The sequence below is a fragment of the Salvelinus namaycush genome, chromosome 13 (assembly GCF_016432855.1).
Source record: "Salvelinus namaycush isolate Seneca chromosome 13, SaNama_1.0, whole genome shotgun sequence".
NCBI classification, from domain to species: domain Eukaryota; kingdom Metazoa; phylum Chordata; class Actinopteri; order Salmoniformes; family Salmonidae; genus Salvelinus; species Salvelinus namaycush.
Window position 1 is genome coordinate 9,250,847 of NC_052319.1, and position 17,103 is coordinate 9,267,949.

General features: G+C 42.6%; 1 protein-coding gene across 1 annotated transcript in view; it reads left to right on the forward strand.

The window, feature by feature from the left end:
- The first annotated feature begins 233 nt into the window (after nt 1–233).
- dars1 (aspartyl-tRNA synthetase 1) overlaps nt 234–17,103 on the forward strand; it is a 32,956-nt gene continuing 16,086 nt past the window's right edge. The window contains exons 1-6 of the mRNA XM_039006711.1: nt 234–385; nt 8,854–8,956; nt 12,071–12,100; nt 12,286–12,343; nt 13,673–13,765; nt 14,882–14,984. Coding sequence (XP_038862639.1) covers nt 363–385; nt 8,854–8,956; nt 12,071–12,100; nt 12,286–12,343; nt 13,673–13,765; nt 14,882–14,984 — 410 coding nt within the window. The 5' untranslated portion in view covers nt 234–362. The remainder of the gene's footprint in view (nt 386–8,853; nt 8,957–12,070; nt 12,101–12,285; nt 12,344–13,672; nt 13,766–14,881; nt 14,985–17,103) is intronic.

Here is a 17,103-nt window from a genome sequence, read left to right on the forward strand (position 1 = left end):
TTACCCCCTGTATTTAGCCTCGTTAATGTTATTTTAAGCTCATATTTTCTTACTCTGCATTGTTGGTTAAGGGCTTGTAAGTAAGCACTTCACGGTAAGGTCTACTACACCTGTTGTATTCGGTGCATGTGACAAATACAACTTGATTTGAAATATGACAGGATGAGATTTCCACAGCTCTGGCGGAACAATTGTTCTTTGACCTAGTTTCAGGCCGGATTGAGATAAAAAAAATTCTGTGCATCAGAGAAATAGGCCCGTCTTCTACCACCTATGAATGCTCTCTGAACAGCTGACTCTGTCTCAGAAGAAACTGTCAAGAAACGTTTGATATCAACCATCTCAAAAGAATAATAACTGTCATGACTAAAGATGGAGTCCAAGGGTAAGAGAAATGCTTTCTCGTGTCTCAGAATGTTTTAAACGCGAAAGTTAGATACTGTAACGTTAGCTGGCTAGCTAAAGACGGTTGTATTTGCAGATGATTGCATCAGCAATTTAATATATCAGTTTTCCATGAAGATAGTAAACTAATTTGCTAGCTAGCCAGTTTAAAACAGAAAATGTCACGAATAGCAGCTACAGCCGTGAAGTCCACGTTTCTTTCTGCTAGCTTCTACAGCTAAAGTTTGACAGCTAGCTAACTTGCTAGTATCTTAACAGTAGCAAGCTAACCACCATGCATGCCAATGCTCTCTGACGGTGCCATCATGCTCAATAATACATGCCACTTAATTTAGCTGGGTAACAGCTGCTTTTCATGCGTGCTGAACCTAGTAGTTAGTTAGGTAGCTAGCTTGCTAGTTAAAACAAAGCCTTGATTTAGTGGTTGAACTTTCGTTTAGCAATTTGCATTCCTCCGTACTCAAAATTAAATTATGTAAATAGCTAACTACCGGTATATCGTATAAAACCAATTTGTGAGAAAGGTAGTTAGAATGACATGTGCCATTCATTATTGAGTGTGGTTGTAAAGGCTCTGCAAAAGGGAAATTGTCATAACCTGTCCATCCATACACATTCCCCCAGTTGTTTGACCAGTGGTAGTTTTCTGCTCGGGTCAGAGTGCACAACCATGTCATAAAGTTCAGTGTTTTCCTTAAAACAGCTTGGCAAGTGTAGGGGAAGCATTACAATTGATTTTGGGACAGAAATAAACTGACAAGTCTAGATCACTGTTTGACAGCAAGTGCTGGACATTGTATAGCATACATTAACGCTTGTCCACTTGCCGAGGCAAGTAAAACAAATTGTCAATCGAGTAGATTATAGATTTAAATTGCCCGACTGGACAATTAAAACAATTTGGATCAAAGTTACCTCTGGATGCGGTGTGTTGTGCACTGGCCTCCCAATCTCTGCAGAGCGCATCACAGTATAATTATTTTAGGCCTGCGTTGACAGGCACGAGCGGTCTTTCAATCATGCAGTCGCAAGATGCGTTTTTGAGATCAGAGCCACCGTAGCTGCGTGTGCATATTTGTTGATATTCATTGCTAGTGAGTTATTTTCCCAGTTATAGCTGTAAAAGTCATGGTGTTTGGCAGGTGATGCAGTGTGAGTGGGCTTTTGCCAGAGGCGAGAGAGACCTAGCAGCAGATAAAATAATGATATACAATAGACTAACAAGATAACCAGCCAAACTACACAATGTGTTTTGAATTGGCTATCTCGCTAGTTAACTATTTACGTATTGGCATGTATTGATGTCATGTCCTAAATATAACTTTCCCACCCGGCACTCGTGTACAACCGCAAATGGCCGCCACACAGTTGATATGGGTGCACAGTTTGAAACCAATGCTGAGTACTCCGGTTGTAAAACTTCTCAAGTGCTCAAAATTGGGTGTTGAAATAATTCTGACACCGTTGGAAAGCTGGGATTCTCGTCTATTCAATACTGGCCATATAATTCTAAAAACGTAAAAAAATTGCCTAATTGACAAGTAACTCCTATGTTGCCAAGCTCTCCCCTGAAAACAGAGAAACGTGTCTGAGTTAGCTACCTTGCTTTGAAGTCGCCCACCTTAGCCATTTGATCCCTGGTAATTGAATGAGGGAATTGTTTTATAAAGACAACAAAACAGCTGCTCAGCAGTCACTTGATAAGCTGACTGTTTGAGCAGGGTTGGATCAAAAGCCTACACGCCCAGTAGCTCTCCAGATAGAGGGTTGACCACATGTTTTATACAGTAGCCTATCAGTGCAGTATTTTACTTTGGGGGGGGGGGGGGGGCTAGAGGCGTCACGACAGACCCTGGTTCGATTCCACGCTGTATCACAACCAGCCGTGATTGTGAGTCCCATAGGGCGGTGCATAATTGTTCCAGTGTTGTTCGGTTTAGGGTTTGGCCAGGGTAGGCCGTCATTGTAAATAAGAATTTGACTTGCCTAGTTAAATAAAAGGTAAAAAAAAAAATATATATATATAGAAATTGCATGAATATATCTGTAACGCTTTTGTAACTGAACGTGGCCCAGGTGTCATGGGGGCAGCAGTTGTCCCAAAAAAGTGTAGACAGAAATGTTAAAGTAGGCCTATATATGATGAAAATTTGAAATTAGTAGGGTGCATAATCAGTCAGTTCATGTCTGATCTTACTTTCACTTATTCAACACATCAAGTCTTCCTTTGTTTTCTGTAAAATAACCCATAGTCTATCCATGATGGCACATGTTGAAGTAGTCACAGTGACTCTCTGAGTCTTTCATTTGGAGGAATATGGGCTTATTCTCACTGAATCGAGTTATCGGGAAGAAATTTCTATTTACATAATATGTACATACACTTAGAAGGTTCGGTTGACTTTCTTGCTTAGCAACTCAAAAGTACCGTAAATGTCACAATAGCCAGCCACTAGCCAGGAGGCTACGCATGGGAATAGGGTTGCACATTTTGGGGAATATTCAGAGGTGGAAACTTTCCGTGGGAATATATGGGAATTAATATGACTACCATTTAAATGTAGATGTTTTTTGCATTGGATATATTTACCATATATGGAGACAGAAACATAAACATTTTACCTTATCATAAGTAGACGTATTTGCAAATTATTAAATCCTTCCAATAGAATTTTTTTAATAAAAATTGTTACGAAATTAACTTTAATTAAAAGAGTTGACTCTTCACATGGGATGATTTCACTGAACAACAAAAGAAAGGGAATATTGAATGATCCATCGCATCTCCCAAAAATGGTTTCAACATACATCTGTAAAATGATAGTTTCTAGACTAAAGCTTTGGTTGTCTTCCTCTCAGGCGTCCATGTCTTCTCCCTGGACCTCCTCAATGTCCACCTCTTGACTCTGAGGCCTCATCTTCACTGTCACTTTCCAACCTGGTTGAGGATGGCTCGTGGTCAGGCTCAAAAAGCCTCACATTTGCCTTGTATTGGTCAGCCTGTTGCGTGCTTTGGTGTGTGTGTGTGTGTTCCCAAACAAGGACCAGTTGCGCTCTGAGGTGGCTGATGTTGGTGGGATTTGGAGGATGATGGAGGCAACAGGGGAAAGAGCCTCAGATCCACAAAGTCCCTTCCACCAGGTGGCTAATGAGATATGTTGGCATGTCTGCCATATTGCATCTCCATCCCAAAGCCCTTGCTTGGAAGTGTACTTCGCCGGACTGCCAAGAACCTTGCCCTCATCCAGGCCAAGATGGCGAGACATGGTAGTGATGACACCATAGGCCTTGTTGATCTCTGCACCAAACAGGATGCTCTTGCCAGCATACTTGGAGTCCAACATGTATGCTGCGGTGTGTATGGGCTTCAGGCAGAAGTCTTCACGCTTTTGGATGTATTTCAGAACTGCAGTTTCCTCTGCTTGGAGCAACAGTGAAGTGGGCAGGGCAGTACGGATTTCTTCTCTTACATCTGCAAGCAGAGTCTGAACATCAGACAGGATGGCATTGTCTCCCTCAATCCGTGCAATGGCTACTGCTATAGGTTTCAGGCTGCTTACCACTCCCTCCCAAAATACATCATCCAGGAGTATCCTTTTGATGGGTCTGCCATTTCTTGGAGAGACTCCTTCCCCTCCAGGAGTCTGTCAAACATGATGACAACACCACCACCCCAACTGGTGTTGCTGGGCAGCTTCAATGTGGTGCTCTTATTCTTCTCACTTTGCTTGGTGAGGTAGATTGCTGCTAGATGACCCTTCACATACCTAACCATTTTATTTTATTTTACTAGGCAAGTCAGTTAAGAACAAATTATTATTTTCAATGACGGCCTAGGAACAGTGGGATAACTGCGTTGTTCAGGGGCAGAACGACCTTTTTTTTTTTTTACCTTGTCAGCTCGGGGATTTGATCTTGCAATCTTTTGGTTACTAGTCCAACAGTCTAACCACTAGGTTACCTGCCCCCCCCTCCATTTCCTTGGCTCTCTTGTAGAGTGTATCCATTGTTTTCAGTGCTATGATGTCCTTGAGAAGCAGATTAAATACACGAGCAGCACAGCCAATGGGTGTGATGTGAGGGTAGAACCCCTCCATATTAGACCAAGCAGCCTTCATGTTTGCAGCATTGTCTGTCACCAGTGCAAATACCTTCTGTGGTCCAAGGTCATTGATGACTGCCTTCAGCTCATCTGCAATGTAGAGACCGGTGTGTCTGTTGTCCCTTGTGTCTGTGCCCTTGTAGAATACTGGTTGAGGGGTGGAGATGATGTAGTTAATTATTCCTTGCACACAAACATTTGACCACCCATCAGAGATGATTGCAATACAGTCTGCTTTCTCTATGATTTGCTTGACCTTCACTTGAACTCTGTTGAACTCTGCATCCAGCAAATGAGTAGATAAAGCATGTCTGGTTGGAGGGGTGTATGCTGGACGAAGAAAATTCAGAAATCTCTTCCGATACACATTGCCTGTGAGCATCAGAGGGGAACCAGTTGCATACACAGCTCGAGCAAGACATTAATCAGCATTTCTCTGACTACGTTCTTCCATTGAGTCAACAAAAACTTCGGATTTCAGGAGGACCATGAGCTGTTGCTATCGATAAGGTGTCTGATTCTTCATAATTTTCACCTCGAATAGAAGTAGAGGGACTTTTGTCAGAGGTTGCTTGTTGTGAGCCCTGAGGGAACTTTATGCTCTTGGCCAGATGATTCTGCATCTTTGTTGCATTCGTCACATATGATTTGGCACAGTATTTGCAAATGTACACAGCTTTTCCTTCTACATTAGCTGCAGTGAAATGTCTCCACACATCAGATAGAGCCCGTTCCTGTAAAGATTAGAAAAAAATGAGTAAAAAAATAAACAATTTCATGTACAGATAAATAATTAAGCAGTTAAATTAAACAACTCCTTTGTAAGATAAATGTTTTAAAATGAAACGTATGGAAACAGGTGAATTAACACTCAGTTAGCAGGCACAAGCAAGCTGAAACCCACATGGTAGCAAAAGCTAACGAGCAGAAATTGTTAACAAGTTGGAAATGTTTTAAATACACTTTGCTGTAGGCTACTATTTACTAGTTAACAAAAAAATGTCATATAAAGTATATTCACCCCACCCAGTATTGTTATCAGAAAGCATGTAGTCCTTGGCTCAGACAGTGTAGTAGTGTGGGCTCAAGATCTTGAGAATTAGCTGTACATGTGATGGAAGAATGCACTGTGCATGCAGAGGCTTGCAATTCCATTGACTTGGGGATAGTTTAACCAAAATATGCTACAAGATCTAGCATTGCCCTATGTGTATCCCACAAAAAAAGGTTCACTGTTATAAGCTAACTTATTCAGACCCTTTGACTTTTTCCACATTTTGTTAAGTTAGTCTTATTCTAAAATGGATGAAAAAAGAATCCTCAACAATCTACACACAATACCCCATAATGACAAAGTGATAACAGGTTTTGAGAATGTTTGAAAACTAGAAATACCTTATTTACATAAGTATTCAGACCCTTTGAAATTCAATTGATTGAACATGATTTGGAAAGGCACACACCTGTCTATAAGGTCCCACAGTTGGCAGTGCATGTCAGAGCAAAAACTAAGCCATGAGGTCAAAGGAGAGCTCGGAGACAGGCTTGTTTCCAGGCACAGATCTGGGGAAGGGTACAACAACATTTCTGCAGCATTGAAGGTCCCTAAGAACACAGTGGCCTCAATCACTATTAAATGAAAGAAGTTTGGAACCACCAAGACTCTTCCTAGAGCTCGCTGTCTGGCCAAACTGAGCAATCGGGGGAGAAGGGCCTTGGTCAGGTACGTGACCAAGAACCCGATGGTCACTCTGACAGAGCTCCGGAGTTCCTCTGTGAAGAAGGGAGAACCTTCCAGAAGGACAACCATCTCTGCAGCACTCCAGCAATCAGGTCTTTATGGTAGAGTGGCCAGACTGAAGCCACTCCTCCGTAAAAGGCACATGACAGCCCGCTTGGAGTTGGCAAAAATGAACCTAAACAACTCTGACCATGAGAAACACGATTCTCTGGTCTAATGAAACCAAGATTGAACTATTTAGCCTGAATGCCAAGCATCACATCTGGAGAAAACCTGGCACCATCCCTACGGTGAAGCATGGTGGTGGCAGCATCATGCTGTGGGGATGTTTTTCAGCAGCAGGGACTGGGAGACTAGTCGGGGTTGAGGCAAAGTACAGAGAGGTCCTTGATGAAAACCTGCTGCAGAGCGCTCAGGACTTCAGACTGGGGTGAAGGTTCACCTTTCAACAGGACAATAACCCAAAGCACGCAGCCAAGACAATGCAGGAGTGGCTTCGTGACAAGTCTCTGAATGTCCTTGAGTGGCACAGCCAGAGCCTGGACTTGAACCCGATCGAACATCTCTTGAGAGACCTGAAAATAGCTGTGCAGCATCGCTCTCCATCCAAACTGACGGAGCTTGAGAGCAACAATTTCTAAAAACCTGTTTTTGCTTTTTCATTATGAGGTATTGTGTGTAGATGAGGGGGGAAAAAACAATTTAATACAAATGTGGAAAAAGCCAATGGGTCTGAATACTTTTCGAATGCACTGTACATGGAAGCCCATTCCCGCCACCCAAAAAGAACATACATATAGGTCGTACAGGTTGTTTCTTAATTTGCATCATTGTGTGGCGATTTCCATCTATCCACGTTGCAGGGATCAGCACAGCAGGGCCGCCGGCAAACGTGTGGCGAGCTGCCATTTGCCCCGGCAATTTTGATTTGGTTTAATAAAAAATATTGCCAGAAAACCATTGAAAAGAAGGACAAAGTACTGTTTTTTAGACTTATTCGCCTCAGGATTTGTTTGACAGGATTTTTATGTTTTCATCCTCCCTAGGGCCAGGAGTTTCTCCATATATTTTTTTAAATTTTCCATATTACCTAACCTTACATTTTTTGGGGGTTGTTGTTGCAACTGCTGAATTATTACTATGTCATACCTGGAGTTTTACCTGATTAGGTTAGCCTACCAGATCAGGAGAAACTCTGGTCCTCAGGAAAACGATGTCCCCCCCCCCCCCACCACTCTGGTACCTGTGGTGCCAACTCTGAAATCACAAATTAAAAACATAGTAGAATATCTCAACATTTTTGACTTTCGTTGTTTGACTTTTCTCAATGTTGACTTGCTTATGTCAACATTTTAAGATCGTATCAACATGTTTTTAAAGAAATGGTGGTGGAAATGGTTTTCTGTAGTTTTCTGTGGCTCAGTGCAGCTGGCAGACGGCAGCTACTGTGCCAATTTCATAATGTAATAGACTGTTAGTGTAATTTCAGGTAAAACCTCAATTAAACAAGTCTCAAATATAAGGAAAATGGCTATACGTTTCAGCTGTTTCAAAAACATGGCCCAACGCGACATCTGTTCTAGCACTTGCAGCGTGATCATTTCGCAAGTTTACACAAACAGCATCAATGTCTTTTCCAGGACCTCTCAAATGTCCCTTTTCTATCGTCATTGTGAAAACGACCTATGTTATCAGTGATGCTAGATGCCATTAAATCAGTTGCAGCCTGGTCAGGGGGGTCTTACCACCATTTTCTCCTCTCCTCATTGTGTGTTAATGCCTCTGGATATGTATATAGGTGTAAATGTGCTTAATTGCCCTCACTCATCCTGACTGTTGACATACTCGTATGGTTCCCAGGGGTTGCTTTTATAGTATTACAGGAGATAAGAATGGTATTGTTTGAAAATGTTCAAGATTCAACATCAAGAATTTTGAGTTTCGGTGAAGGATTGCCTTTGCCTAATGCCTATTATGATGTCCTTTGTGACAGGAAACAAGTGGAAGGGAAAACATTGTAAAAACACTGGCAGGTCCTTCTTTTGAAGTCATTGCTTAACGCCATCTGTTGCTGTTGTGATTGTTGTTTATATTGCTATTTATGTCACCGTTCTCCTTTTTGATCAGTGTTATTTCCTGTAGACGCTTGCTGTCAGGGAGTACAATGACACAACCCGACACGATCACAGGTTGTGGATGAGAAAAATACCTGCTGTGGATGTGCAACATGCGTAGTAATATTATTGAGGAAGTGCAAAGTTCTTATTTTTCATGGAATCTTTGATCTCAGTCTGGAGACAAATCGCCTATGCCTACCGCTCCTTGGTGCTTACTGTAGTCATAACAAAGGCTAGACACCCTTGTAGTCCGTATGAATCATATTGACCTAGAATTTGAAGTGATCCATTTTCCCCCAGTAGCTGTGTTTATTGTTAGCCTGGACAGAAACATGGCTCATCAACTTGTGTCATTAGCCACATTCAGAGGTGGTGGTGATGGCTGGAATACATTTTCCCACCGGTCAAAAACTTCCTACAGGAAGCCCCCAAAAATGTAGGTAGCTAGTTGACTTATGTTTTGCATTGGTCTGGACTTCCTGTTGCAGGGTCGTGGAGGAGGCGGACCAGGCCCCGTCGAAGAAAGGCCTGAAGAAACAGCAGAAGGAAGCGGAGAAAGCGGCTAAGAAGGCTGAGAAGCAGGCCAAACTGGTCAGTGGGTTTTGTATGCCTCTCTGCCCCTCAGTGCTATTGACGTGACACAATCGGGCGGGGCGGGGTGTGCATTGTTTTGCGATTCCTGTCGTTGGTTTGTTTTTGTCCACTCAAACAAAGAGCCATTTTCTTAAGTCGGGTATCAGTGTTGCATCGTAAGCAAGTGGGAGAAAGTTAAACTGTGTTTATGTTGTTTTTTTACCCCTTTTTCTACCCAAGTTCGTGGTATCCAATTGGTAGTTACAATCTTGTCCCATTGCTGCAACTCCCGTACGGATTCGGGAGAGGCGAAGGTCGAGAGCCGTGCGTCCTCCAAAACACGACCCAGCCAAGCCGCACTGCTTTCTTGACACAATGCCTGCTTAACCCGGAAGCCAGCCACACCAATGTGTCGGAGGAAACACCGTACCCCTGGCGACCGTGTCAGCGTGCATGCGCCCGGCCCGCCACAGGAGTCGCTAGAGCACGATGGGACAAGGACATCCCTGCCCTAACCCAGTTGACAGGGTCATTCTCTCATTAGGGACAATCTCAGTTCAGATGCTTTCATGAAGTAGCAGTGTTTCCCCTAAATTAATTTAGCAGTTGTGCCCCGCCGCTGCTAAATCGTTGCCGCCATTTTGGACACACCTACTCATTCAAGGGTTTTCTTTGTTACTCTTTTCTATTTGCCACATGTGCTGAATACAACAAGTATTCTTTACCGTGAAATGCTTTACATACAAGCCCTTTTTACCAACAGTGCAGTTCAAGAAGAAGAAAATATTTACCAAGTAGGCTAAAATAAAAAGTAATAATAAAAAGTAACACAATAAGAATAACGAGGCTATATACAAGGGGCACCGGTACCGAGTCAATGTGCAGGGGTACAGGCTAGTTATAATCTGTAATCTGTACATATAGGTGGGGGCGAAGTGACTATGCATATGTAACAAACAAACGGTGAGTAGCAGCAGTGTACAAGGGGGGGAGGTCAATGTAAATGTATGTATGTATGTATGTATATATATATATATCTCAGCAAAAAAAAGACACGTCCTCTCACTGTCAACTGCGTTTATTTTCAGCAAACTTAACGTGTAAATATTTGTATGAACAAAAGATTCAACAACTGAGACATAAACTGAACAAGTTCCACAGACATGTGACTAACAGAAATGGAATAATGTGTCCCTGAACAAAGGGGGGGTCAAAATCAAAAGTAACAGTCAGCATCTGGTGTGGTCACCAGCTGCATTGTCTACTGCAGTGCATCTCCTCCTCATGGACTGCACCAGATTTGCCAGTTCTTGCTGTGAGATGTTACCCCACTCTTCCACCAAGGCGCCTGCAAGTTCCCGGACATTTCTGGGGGGAATGGCCCTCAGTAGTTAGCTCAAGCTGGCTAACGTTAGCCACTAGTCATGATAGCATGTCATTTAATTCCAGACCAAGTGTTGGTGGTCGTGAGCTACAATCCATCAATAACAGGAAGTGTAATGTAAACAAGAAGCAGATTGGGCACGTCTGGCCATCCAGCATGCTCCTCAGACTTTTTTGCTGGTTATCTAGTGGGAACCCGTTAGCACGACAGGCTCTGGTGCCTTCTTCCCGTGGGCTCAAAACAAAAGAGAAAATCATTGCTTGCTCTAAATTTGTTGTACCTCGTCTGTTCTCCTTTTTGTTATGTGAACTTTTCGGCATGTTGTCTGTGAAGTAGGCTATGGGAGTTTTGTAACTTTTCCCACCTTGGCTTAGTGCTAGCGTGACATCTGACGGACATCTGGAATCTATTTGGTATTTCCCTGACTCTCCATCAGGCCTGTGAACCGCCCGCCTCCCCCTGGCTTTGGTAGTTAACTCAGCCTGCACACTTTAAAAATGTTTCCCTTCGGGTGGCCCCAGCTATCAATCTGTAAGTCTCTGCTTTCTCTTTGCTTTGAGCTTTGGTTTTGTTTTAGTTGTGTTAGCTGTGTTCTACCTGGTCTCCAGTAATTGGGTTCTAGCGTTCTGACCATAATCGTGAGGCTTGGCTGGCTAGGCTAATAGCTAGTTGGCAAAATAGATCATGTTAGCAGGCTGGCTAAGACAACTGCATATAGCTAATATTCTTTGATAACTGGTTAGATGGTGTAATGTATTTGGCTTTCTTGAATGTGTCTGTAAGCTAGCAGTTGATAGCACTACATGAGTCAGCAAGTTGCTAATGTAATGTAAGCAGCCTGGTAGTGCTAACATTAGCAGGCTAGTAGGGCTAACGTTAGCAGGCTAGTTGGCTAGCAACCTTGCAAGTTGATTTGTAACAACAAATTTAATAAGGTATTTGCTTGTAAGTTGTCTGAAAATAAAATTTAATCGACTAGTCATGAGTGCAAATGATTTGGTTTAATTTGAAGTTATACATTTCTGTTGGAGTTTACATTATAGGGAATAGGCTAGCTTGCCGGGTCCATATTACATCACCTCCCCCGGAACAGCATTTTTCGGCATTTCTTCTGAATTTGGATCGTTTTTATGTAATAACTCGAAAAATGTAAAAGTGAGGTGTAACTTTGCATTGCGACTTTTGATGCGTATACTAATGCAAATCCGTATGTTATGTGGTTACGTTTATGCTACCTACCCTTTTTAAGATCATAGTTACAACTTATATTAGTTGCAAACAGGGTGAGCAGTTGCACAAGTAAGACCCATGAGTGCACAGCCACCGCTTGTTCCTCATCTCCCTACAGTGCAGTGGCACGCATCAGTTATTTCAGATGGTGTCAACCACCGCTGCTGAAAAATATCTTAGGGGAAACACTTAAAGTAACCTATATTTCAGATGGAATACATTCTCCCTTGAATCTTAGAAACTGCAAAAGCATCCATCCACTTCCATGGCCATTCCACTCATTCTCCCTCTATTCCACCAGCCAATACCGTAGACATATCAATTTGCATGGGAAATGAAATGGTAGCCTAACCGTTAACGCTAACTTTCATAGTATGGAGATTTTGCATGAAGGTCGCCAAGAAGTCGTTGCACAGATAATCAGTCCACTTGCTGTTCCCAATACAAGGCAGTTTACCATGATTTAAATGCAATGTTAGGCCTATGTCCCACTGTATTGATTTGCCTCTTCTTTTCAGTCTGCTGACCAACAAAGCACAGATGACGATGTAAGTATCCTTGAGGATCAATTCTTCCATGTTTCAATTAGCTTCAGATATTAAGTATTTATTTACACCTTTTCTATATGGCGCAATACCAAATGAAAATCAAAATGTATGCACCTCTAGTGATGTTTCCTATAAAGCTACTGTATTCGACTGCTTAGCAGATGAACTCTTCTCTTATTCATCAGGATTTTGCCAAGGATCGGTACGGTGTCCCTCCGATGGTACAGTCCCAGCAGAAACTGGGTCAGTAGTACAGTCAACAACTAACTCCTCTCTTCTTTGTTCCAACATATTTTTTACAGAGGATATCCCCATTTTTCGACAGCCCCCACTGTTAAGTAATATAGATAACGTGATCATATCGGAGTGACTCAGTGACATGGCGCCAGTAGTGGCAGTAGTAAAGACGGCGTAGATATCAAAGATGATTGTGGCGTGCCATAACTCCCAGATCAATGTGACAGATGGGTCGTCCACCTGTCTGCCTGCTCTTTCAGCTCCAATGGCATACAACAAAGTTGCCTTCCCACCTGAATGCCTGTCCACAGGGATGAGGAAAGATGGCGCGAGACAGCCTGCCTTACATGTGGGTGGAATCAGGTTCAACCAAATGGGTGGCTCACTGCCATCGGGGTGCATGTAAAGTTAAGCATGCATCAGTGACACAGGGCAAAGTGGAGTCCATTTGTCATAAGACAGAGAATGGGGCGACTTCTACGCAGGGCGTTTCATATTTATGACTTCTGCTCTCCTTGTAATATGAGTGTCTTTCCATGAATAGAGCGCCCTTTGCGTCCCTTTGATATTTTAAGGAGAAATTGCACACCGATATTGCATTTAAAAGCCTGTTATATTAAATTAGGTGTCCTTTTAATATAGACCACATGGATAATTTAATCGATCACATTTTTTTTTATATGAATAAAGGCTTTGCTAAAGTAATCCCTTCATCCCAAAATGTCTTCAAGTTTCACCATCATTGTAAAGCCCTTGTTATTTTGTTGCTTTGACACTCATTTCTAAAGATGATTATTTTATTTAATGTGATTAATTTACATCTGTCCCTCATTTTAAGGTCACCCTGTTACGTGAACTGAACTCTCGTTTTAATATGGTGAAACTATTCCTTTTCAAATATGTTTTTCAAAAGGAACATTGAACATCTAATCGTCAAATCACAGTGTAAAAGCAGGTGAACTGGTTCTACTCTTTTTTTCTTCAGTTTTGTGGTGGAAAACTACATTCAATTGCTGCTCCTTGTAGCACACAACACGTTTCCATTCCCCCTGTCAAGAGGGTATTTATGGCCGTTACTTTATTTGGCACTTAGGCCTACTATAGTAATGTTTTTATTTAACCACTTGAGATGGAAAAACTAGTTTTTTGTGAAGTTGAATATGTGCTTTTTATGACTTAAAAAACAACAACTAAGTTACACTTCTCAAAAGGCACCGAATTGGTGGAACAACCCACGAGCTTCTTTGTGTGACTGTGTGTGGGCAGAAGGGGGAAGGAGGTATATGGTCTTTGAAGTTTTCTTGAAAGGCACACTTTTCTTCCCCTGTGAGCCAGACAGAGGGTTGGTGCGTGTCCAGGAGCTGACACCTGAGAAGGCTGGCCAGCTGATCTGGGTGCGCGCCCGGATTCACACCAGCAGAGCTAAAGGTGAGATTCTCCATCTTTGTCCAGCTCCCAATCATATTTTCCCTTTAGTCCTCAGGACACAGCCAGCCTTCTAATCTAAATGGCGCCGTAACTGAACCTTGGGGTTTACCAAAAAGATTACCAACTGTCCTTGGGCCAAATAGTCACTATTCAGAGAAGAGCTTTGTTTTTTTCAGTCAACTCTCCTCAGGTTGGCAAATATGGAATGTCAAAAAGCTAAAAGAATTGTGCACAATCTTGGAAAATCACAGTATGGCACCAGACTTGAGGTTTTTACCTTTATTTGCAGGTGATGTGGGACATAGGGGATGGGGGTTGTGGAGTGCAATGTTTTTGCTATCATAGATTTTACACAAGCACATGCAAGTTTCTTTTTGAAAAGTTTGAAAACTCCAACCTTAGCTCAGTTATTTAAATGGAACTTCAAATTTGGGTTAAATTGTTATTTTCCAAACTTGTCAGAGCTTGAGGCTATAATACAATGAACTCATTGAGCCTTGGCGAACTGTCGGATTCCATCCAAAATTATTAGAAACATCCAGCACGTACACAACTGTGCTAACAATATGCTAATAAATAAACCATCGTGTTATGATGATATCGTGACGGCTTCCTTCCAGGACAACTTCCGTGTCAAAATCCATTTTCCTCAACCTTCATTCAGCTCCACTGTGAAGGATGTCCTTAAGAGCAGAATTAACATCCTGATTTACACTGGGATGAAGTGACTGTTTCTTGGGGATTGCAGCACCCCCCCCCCCCTAGTCAATGAACAGAGGAAACCACATTAAAGCACTTGGGTGGTGTCTGATGGTTGACAAACCTGGTTTACAGTCTCAAGGTGTTTGGTTGGGAATTAGCTCTCAGCCTCCTTCCATACACCTTTCTTCAAAGGGTCGTCCGTTCACGGTTCTGCCAGTTACCTGGAAATGCTGTGAAAAGTGTTTTAATGTGTGAGAGGTGGAATCTGAAACAGGTATGACCTGTTGGCCTGAGAGAGTGACATGGCATTGTATAGAACCACCGTGGCATCTGTTTTGACAAGTGCGTTAGGAGTTGCTAGCCCAAATGAGAGGGCCCCTGCTGATGCCTATTGTATTGTTGTCATCGTTTTAGGCAAGCAGTGCTTCTTGGTCCTGCGTCAGCAGCAGTTTAACGTGCAGGCCCTGGTCGCCGTGGGGGAGCGTGCCAGCAAGCAGATGGTCAAGTTTGCCGCCAAGTGAGTACAAGACTGAATTTCCTGTAGGCCCCCGACAAACAATGGTGGGAAAAGCTGGCTCCTAATGGGCCCAATCCATTTTCACACATTCTGAAGGAATCAATCATTTTTCACCTCATGACAAAAGTGGCCACTTTCAGATGGGATACAGCAGTGTTTAATGGAGCCATTCCTGCCCAGATAACAGAGTAAATACAGTAGATCAGATGGGAAGGGCCTGGGCATCATTAATCACTCTTGGGTCCTCCAATTTGGAGTTTTTGGGGGAGCAGAAACATAGAATTACATGTAGAATCCCTATTAATATAATAGGATCTCTATGGGTCTGAAAGTTTGTTTACCATTTTAAAAGTATTAACTTTTAATGTGGCATTAACGTAACCACTCATGCTGTTTTCATCTGATTGCCTAACAATCACTGCAAACTAACAAAACACCCAAAAGTTTATTGAATGACAATTGTTTATCACTTGTAACCTGAAATGATGCGTCCACTGTCGGCGCGTCTCAGCCACTCATCTCTGCCTTTGAAAAATGTCACCGTTATCGTCAAACCACATCGCATTCTGAGAGTATTCCACATGATTTCAAGTCCCTTAGCACATGTTTCATGCGGGTGACTTGCGGTAATGATAACTGTAGGCTCTAACACTATTTTTCTTGGCATCTTTGTTTTAATTATTGTGACATGTTCAACCGGTACGGTGTAGCCCTACTATTTTGTTATTTACCCTTCTAGCTTACATGCTGACCAAACCGGACACGATCAGACATGATCAGGACAAGCAGGTTGGAATATCAAAATGAACTTTGAACCAATTATATTAATTTGGGAACAGGTCGAAAAGCATTAAACATGTATGACAATTTAGCTAGCTAGCTGATTTGTCCTGGGATATAAACATTTGGTTGTTATTATGCCTGAAATACACAAGGTCCTCTACTCAGACAATTAATCCACAGATAAAATGGTAAACCATATTCCTTTCTCGACATCTCTCCTCCTTCCTCAGGCTTCTTTTTTACTTCTTTGGACTTTATATGGCGGTTGGAAACCAACTTTATGGTGCATTACTGTAGTCGTGGCCAAAAGTTTTGAGAATGACACAAATATTAATTTTCACAAAGTCTGCTGCCTCAGTTTGCATGATGGCAATTTGCAGATACTCCAGAATGTTATGAAGAGTGATCAGATGAATTGCAATTAATTGCAAAGTCCCTCAGAATCCCACAAAAAACATTTCCACTGCATTTCAGCCCTGCCACAAAAGACATATCAGTGATTCTCTCGTTAACACAGGTGTGAGTGTTGACAAGGACAAGGCTGGAGATCACTCTGTCATGCTGATTGAGTTTGAATAACAGACTGGAAGCTTCAAAAGGAGGGTGGTGCTAGGAATCATTGTTCTTCCTCTGTCAACCATTGTTACATGCAAGGAAACACGTGCCGTCATCATTGCTTTGCACAAAAAGGGCTTCACAGGCAAGGATATTACTGCCAGTAAGATTGCACCTAAATCAACCATTTATCAGATCATCAAGAACTTCAAGGAGAGCGGTTCAATTGTTGTGAAGAAGGCTTCAGGGTGCCCAAGAAAGTCCAGCAAGCGCCAGGACCGCCTCCTAATGTTGATTCAGCTGTGGGATTGGGGCACCACCAGTACAGAGCTTGCTCAGGAATGGCAGCAGGCAGGTGTGAGTGCATCTGCACACACAGTGAGGCGAAGACTTTTGGAGGATGGCCTGGTGTCAAGAAGGGCAGCAAAGAAACCACTTCTCTCCAGGAAAAACATTAGGGACAGACTGATATTCTGCAAAAGGTACAGGGATTGGACTGCTGAGGTCTGGGGTAAAGTCATTTTCTCTGAATCACCTTTCAGATTGTTTGGGGCATCCTTAAAAAAGCTTGTCTGGAGAAGACAAGGTAAGCGCTACCGTCAGTCCTGTGTCATGCCAACAGTAAAGCATCCTGAGACCATTCATGTGTGGGGTTGCTTCTCAGCCAAGTGGGCTCACTCACAATTTTGCCTAAGAACACAGCCATGAATAAAGAATAGTACCAACACATCCCCTGAGAGCAACTTCTCCCAACCATCCAGGAACAGTTTGGTGACGAACA